The sequence below is a fragment of the Poecilia latipinna genome, unplaced genomic scaffold, assembly GCF_001443285.1.
Source record: "Poecilia latipinna isolate Pla-1442-1.1 unplaced genomic scaffold, P_latipinna-1.0 Scaffold891, whole genome shotgun sequence".
In the NCBI taxonomy this organism is placed as follows: domain Eukaryota; kingdom Metazoa; phylum Chordata; class Actinopteri; order Cyprinodontiformes; family Poeciliidae; genus Poecilia; species Poecilia latipinna.
Window position 1 is genome coordinate 42,510 of NW_015113507.1, and position 6,108 is coordinate 48,617.

Below are 6,108 nucleotides of genomic sequence, written 5' to 3' on the forward strand. Positions count from 1 at the left end.
TTTATCGTACACTGACACTGACCCATTCAATAAATTACTGAAAAAAAAACACAGAAAAAAAAAACATTTTTTCAGGAAGTGATTTTCTACTAAGTGAAACATATTATATAGATTAACTACAGCTTGATTAATCTATATAATTAGTCTTTTATTCAAGCTAATAAAAGCTTGAAAGCCTTTATTTCTGTTAATTATGATGATTGTACACTTCCAAGTGATTAAAGCATGACATTTAAAATTATAATGTTACATCAAACCCTTAAAGCTGCAGTTTGTAAGTTTTATATTTAAAAAAATGCTTTTACAGATCTGTTAAAGCTGTCACATGTGTCTACAGTATGTTATTTGACTGCTCTTCAGGGTTACTAGATCTGACTAGTTGCAGCCCAAAAGAAGTTCAAATTCAAAATCAAAAGTCCTTTATTGATCTCAAAGGGAAATTAAATGTTTGTTTAAGTTCAATTAAATAACTTTAATAACTTTTGGCTAATAGTTACCTGGGCCGAAACCGCCGCGACAGTTCGGTCCATAATGATCAAGTGTCATTATGTACTACCACATAATGACACTTGATCATTAATGACTGTTAAATATGATGTCATGTTTGACAGGCATTTCAAAATGAATAAGATAAAATGAATTCATTGCAAGGATATGGCATTTATATTAAAATATATAAGTTTTGGGCTTTTCTGCCACACAGTGACAACTATTTAAAAAGAATCTATCAACACTTCCTAAAAACCTGCCAAATGTTGTGAAAAAGAGTCCACATTTTAATGACCTTTTTTTGTTATTCTTTGCCCTCATGAAAAAACTCTACCCCACCCTGGCCCCCTGATAAGTTTGTTCTAGAACCGTCACTGAAGAGAATACAGAGGCCGTCATCAACATTCTGAAAAGTCTAATCTTCTTTAAAACATGAAAAATGAACGTAATTAGGAATAAAATATTTATTTCGCAACCAAATATTATTCTGAAAATAATATTACGGTGAAATGTATGCGTTTAGCGTTCTTGTTTTCGTAATTATGAAAGCGCTCCTTCGACGTCATCGCGTATGAAAGTGCGTAGCAACGTCTGCTGAGCCGTTTTCCCTCCTCGTTGACGGAGCTAGCTGCTCCTTGGTGTTTAGAGACTCAAAGTTCTGACGGAAAGCTCTCCTCACTCCATATCACAATCTCTGCCGGAGGAGGTTCGGGCGGCAGACCGAACTGTCGCGGCGGTTTCGGCCCAGGTAACTATTAGCCAAACATTAGTTGTTTTTCTACACTTTACTCGCTCCCGTGTTGCTAATGCCGTTAGCATTGAGCTGGTTAGCTAACGTTAGCGTAGCGCATTTAGTTTTAAAATGTGTCGCACCTTTAAAACCAAGAAGCAGCAGTAGCGTTATATGTAAGAGCGCCATTAGTGTTTTTCTGTGATAAGAGATTATTGAAACAATAATTTCTGATCTGAAGTGAGAGGTGGCGGATGTACCAAACGTGTTTATGAGCTACAGCTACATTAGCTGATCCGGTCTCACCCAGCTGCAACTAGTTGAGTGATCTGACAACTAGTCAAAACATGTCAACAACTTGGGTTAGTTTCCGCTTCAAGGAGCGAACGAAAGCTGGCAGTTCAGCCCGGAGAGTCGCAGCTGGAGCTGGAGGATGTCATCGGGCGTCCTCCATCCCTGAAGGACCTGCAGGTCTTTCTGATGCAAGTTTATCATATTTTTGTTTCTTACATCAGAGGTTCTTTTATAATTTTAAAGACTTTTTCTGGACTTTCTGATGGTCTTTGCCTCGTTAGATTCACTTCAACTCATTATCAAGACTTTCAGAACATCTTGACAATGATGTTGACTGAAACCATCAACACCGTGTCGCTCCGGCCTCTGCAAAGCGCTGAAATCCGGGTCGGTTTCCCGATTGTTCCGGGTCAGTGGAGGCCCGTACCGAAAATTAAACACAAACAAATTGTTTTCCAGCTAAGAAGTGTTTCTGAGCTTCAAAGCCTGAATCAGAGATGATTATAATGCGCAGCATTATTGGAGGAACCTTTTTACACGTTTGAGTCTCCAGTCGGTTGTAAATTGGCCTGTCATGATGATGAACCGTAATTATTGTGATAAACTGTAAAATTGTTGTTTTTTGAGAACATTTTCAAGTGATATGTGGATAATGATGTAAGTTTGTCCTGTGAAATACCAACAAACTTTAATTCTGCTAAGACAGCAGTGGAACTGGAAGATATTTTAAATATTAATAATAAAACAGAACAACCAATATTAATAAATAAAAACCACACAAAACCAAACCATAACTAAAATAGATTATCTCTATAAACAAAATTTCCCCTTGAAGTGGGTCTTATGTAAAATTTACTTGTTTTGAATGTTATATTTTATGTTTTTCCCTCATCACAAACATTCCTGGATTGTTTCTTTGATTCTTTTTTTTTAACAAATGTTTGAGAAATCTTTTATTCTCATATAAATATATATTTATTTATATGGCCGCTCTTCTGTTGATGCGAGGAGCGGCCATATTGGATCATGAGGTCAGCCTACCCAGATAATCTGGCTCCTGGAGGCGTTTTTATCTTATCATTTTCTGTTTGTTTTTATTCTAACACAATTTGTAACTTTTTAAAAGGTGCTTTGTAAATACAGTTAACCTCTGAACTTTAGGGAAACAGCAGAGTTAAAGGAGATCTGAGCAAAGAATCAGATTTAATCATGAATGTATGTTTAGTCCATTAAATCTGCTGGATGGAGAAGAGCTGGATCAAGTCAACGGTGATCATAAAGTCCAGAAGAGAAACAATTTCTGAAGACTTCAGGAGATTTTTAAGTCTTGTTAATTTCAACTTTGTTTTCTTTAAAGATGTATTTGTTAGTAAAAGCTAGATTTGAGTATGAATGTTGCGTTTTGATGTTTGTCTCAACAGAAGATCTATGAGTTCCTGCTAGAAGGTCAGGATGTTCAACAATTCGTTTGGGACTCCATTTGGCGGTGGGACGGGCGGCTTCGGCTCCTCTTCTGCCTTCGGCCAGCAGAGTAAGTTGGCTCTTCATCATTAGATCAAACCAACAGTGGCTCACAGTAGATCGTCCTGATTGGATCCCACATGGAGGGTCTCAACCTGATTGCCTCCAGATCATGTTATTATTGATAAAATCAACTCCTGGTTGTTAATCAGTCAGCAGCTCTTTTCTGCTGAGTCCATTAACAGCAGCTACAGCTCTTCCTCTACCAGAAGGTGGCGCTAAATCCTGCTTAACATGCTGCAGCTCTGGGTTTCCCGAGGAACCGTGTAGCTCCCTGACAAAAATGCCAAGGTGTTTTTATGTCCAGACCTGAACGCTGATGTTCCAATTTATCTGAATGCTTCAGGTTTTATCGGGATGTGTTGAGTTTTTATCAGGATTTTCTCTTCTGCCCTCTTCCTCTCCAAACAGACACGGGTTTCGGTGCAGCAGGAGGTTTTGGGACGTCGGCATTCGGGGCGACCACCAACACCGGAGGATTGTTTGGCTCCACGCAGAACAAACCTGGTTGGTTCCTCCGTCTTTCTCTTTGCTTCTGAGTTTGACCAGAACCTGAAGTAGAACCTGACTGTGTTTGACTGATGGGGAGATATTGGTGTTTTAATGAGAAGCTCTGATGTCTGGATGCTGCTTGAAAATCGTATAATTCTGTGATTTTTGAAGCTTGCCATTCATTTAATTAATAGAAACACAAATGACACTGAAACTGAAAGCAATTATCAAAATTACAGTAGAAGCGTTTATAATTTATTTTTAATTACGAATCTTGACATTTTTAAAATCAGCTTCATGTTAACTGGTCTGGAATTAAATTCAAATATTTCAGTTGAGTTCATCTTAATAAATTGGAGCTTCTGATGATTATTCAGGTCATTCTGCTGATTAATCAGATACAGATACTGAAACCTTTTTGTACAATATCAGAAATGGGTTAAAAAGCAAATAAAAACTTGAGGAATTCCTGAACTGGTTGTGAATCCTCAGAGCAGCTTGAGTTTGTGTCTCAGCTCTGACAGAGGTGCAGAGTTCTGAGTCGGGTTGGTTTGACCCGGCTGTGTTTTTGGTCCCGCCCCCTCAGGCGGTCTGTTTGGGTCCAGCACCTTCAGCCAGCCGGCGACTTCCTCCACCAGTACCGGGTTCGGGTTCGGCGGCGCCACCGGGACGTCCACCAGCCTGTTTGGAAACACCGGGACCGGAACCAGCGGCGGCCTCTTCTCCCAGCAGAGCAATGCGTTCGGCGCCAACAAGCCCACTTCCTTTAGCAGTGAGTGTCCTGTGGCGCGGCGGCGGCCGGGTTTTGACAGGTTCTGATGAAAACTCTTCCCTCAGGCTTTGGGACCAGCACCAGTAGCGGCGGTCTGTTCGGCTCCACCAACACCACCACCAATCCATTCGGCGCCTCCAGCTCGCTGTTCGGAGGCTCCGGCTTCGCAGCCAATCAGCAGCCAGGAACCACAGTGAAGTTCAACGTGAGTGTTCAGGAGGCGGGGCCAGCAGAAAGCGCATCATGGCAGCTCTGCTCCAGTTTCTGATTACTTTCATGTTTTAGATCAGGACAGAAGGTAAAATGGCCGCTTGGTGCCATGGTAACCGTTTTAACCTCCATCTGAAATCTGTGCAGCCTCCAACAGGAAGTGACACGATGGTGAAAGCCGGCGTGACCACGAGCATCAACACCAAACATCAGTGCATCACCGCCATGAAGGAGTACGAGAACAAGTCTCTGGAGGTGTGTGTGGCTGCAGCCTGTTACATGAAATCAGTTTAATTTCTAAGTCAGAGTTTTGGTTCTGCATCGACGTGATTCTGGGGAGAAAGCGGAGCAGGAAGTGATTTGGTGACGATCAGAGGAGCTGATTGGTTGGTTTGTTGCATTCAGACCAGGACGGTTTCTGAGTTGGAGCTGCTGATTCTGGATCAGTGCCGCTCTGGAGAACTGAATGTGGTTCTGCTGGCGGTTCTGATGAATCCTGTCGGATCGTTGCTCCATGCTGGGAACCTGCATTTTTTCCTGTTGTAATGATCTTCTGAGTTTTCTCCTGGTCTCCATCGTGTGCAGGAGCTGAGGCTGGAGGATTACCAGGCGGGCAGGAAGGGCCCCACCAACCCCATGGCGCCCGGCGCCGGCGGCCTGTTTGGCGGGGCCACCCCCACCTCCAGCGCCTCCACCGGACTCTTCGGCCCCACCGCCTCCAACTCCAACTTCAACTTCGGGGCCAATAAATCCACGTTTGGACCCGGTGAGTCCTCAGTCGGGTTCTGGTTCTGTTTAGGAAATGGTTCAGTCCAGAGACGCCGCCTGCTTCTATCCCCTCACAGCCACCGGATCCTTCGGAACCAGCACCAGCAGCCTGTTTGGCCAGCAGAACCAGCAGCAGGCCAGCAGCCTCTTCAAGCCGTTCGGCGGCACTACCACCACCCAGAGCTTCAACTTTGGCAACACCAACACCATGGGCCAGCCCAACACCAGCACCATGGTGAGAGCTCAGTGTCCAGCACGCCTTCACTGCCTTACTCTGCTCGACCTTTGACCTTTGACCTGTGGCCGTCTCCCCAGGGTTTGTTCGGCAGCACGGCGGCCTCTCAGCCGGGCGGATTGTTCGGAACCACCCAGACCAGCACCGCCACCGGCTTTGGGACCGGTTCTGGGCTGTTTGGCCAGCCGAACGCTGGCTTTGGAACTGTTGGCACACAGGTACGGGTCACGACCCAAAAACCACTTTTAATCCACCATCGACCGGGCAGAGTGAACTGATTCTGATGTTTGTGACCAAACTACACCAGATATCGTCTAAAAAAGACAAACAATAAAATACTATTAATATATTTTTTACACTTCAATTAAATCTTAATTTATTTGTCAGTATCTATATAACGCTGGTCACATTTCAAAGCAAAGTAAATCTAACCTGAAATGGACAACGAGGAGTCAGCATATTGGTATGCTTCACTGAGTATTATAAATATTAGAGATGTGCCGATCAGGTTTTTTCCTCCCGATACCGATACCGATCACCCATGTGGGCTGATCACTGATACTGATCACATAATTATTATTATTATTTTTTTTTATC

The 6,108-nt window shown here is 43.3% G+C and overlaps 1 protein-coding gene across 1 annotated transcript in view; it reads left to right on the forward strand.

Moving 5' to 3' along the window:
* Positions 1-1,079: 1,079 nt before the first annotated feature.
* The window catches only part of nup98 (nucleoporin 98 and 96 precursor), a 21,345-nt gene continuing 16,316 nt past the window's right edge, over positions 1,080-6,108 (forward strand). The window contains exons 1-9 of the mRNA XM_015048557.1: positions 1,080-1,237; positions 2,935-3,044; positions 3,446-3,541; positions 4,113-4,298; positions 4,364-4,503; positions 4,656-4,763; positions 5,094-5,274; positions 5,354-5,511; positions 5,592-5,729. Coding sequence (XP_014904043.1) covers positions 2,966-3,044; positions 3,446-3,541; positions 4,113-4,298; positions 4,364-4,503; positions 4,656-4,763; positions 5,094-5,274; positions 5,354-5,511; positions 5,592-5,729 — 1,086 coding nt within the window. The 5' untranslated portion in view covers positions 1,080-1,237; positions 2,935-2,965. The remainder of the gene's footprint in view (positions 1,238-2,934; positions 3,045-3,445; positions 3,542-4,112; positions 4,299-4,363; positions 4,504-4,655; positions 4,764-5,093; positions 5,275-5,353; positions 5,512-5,591; positions 5,730-6,108) is intronic.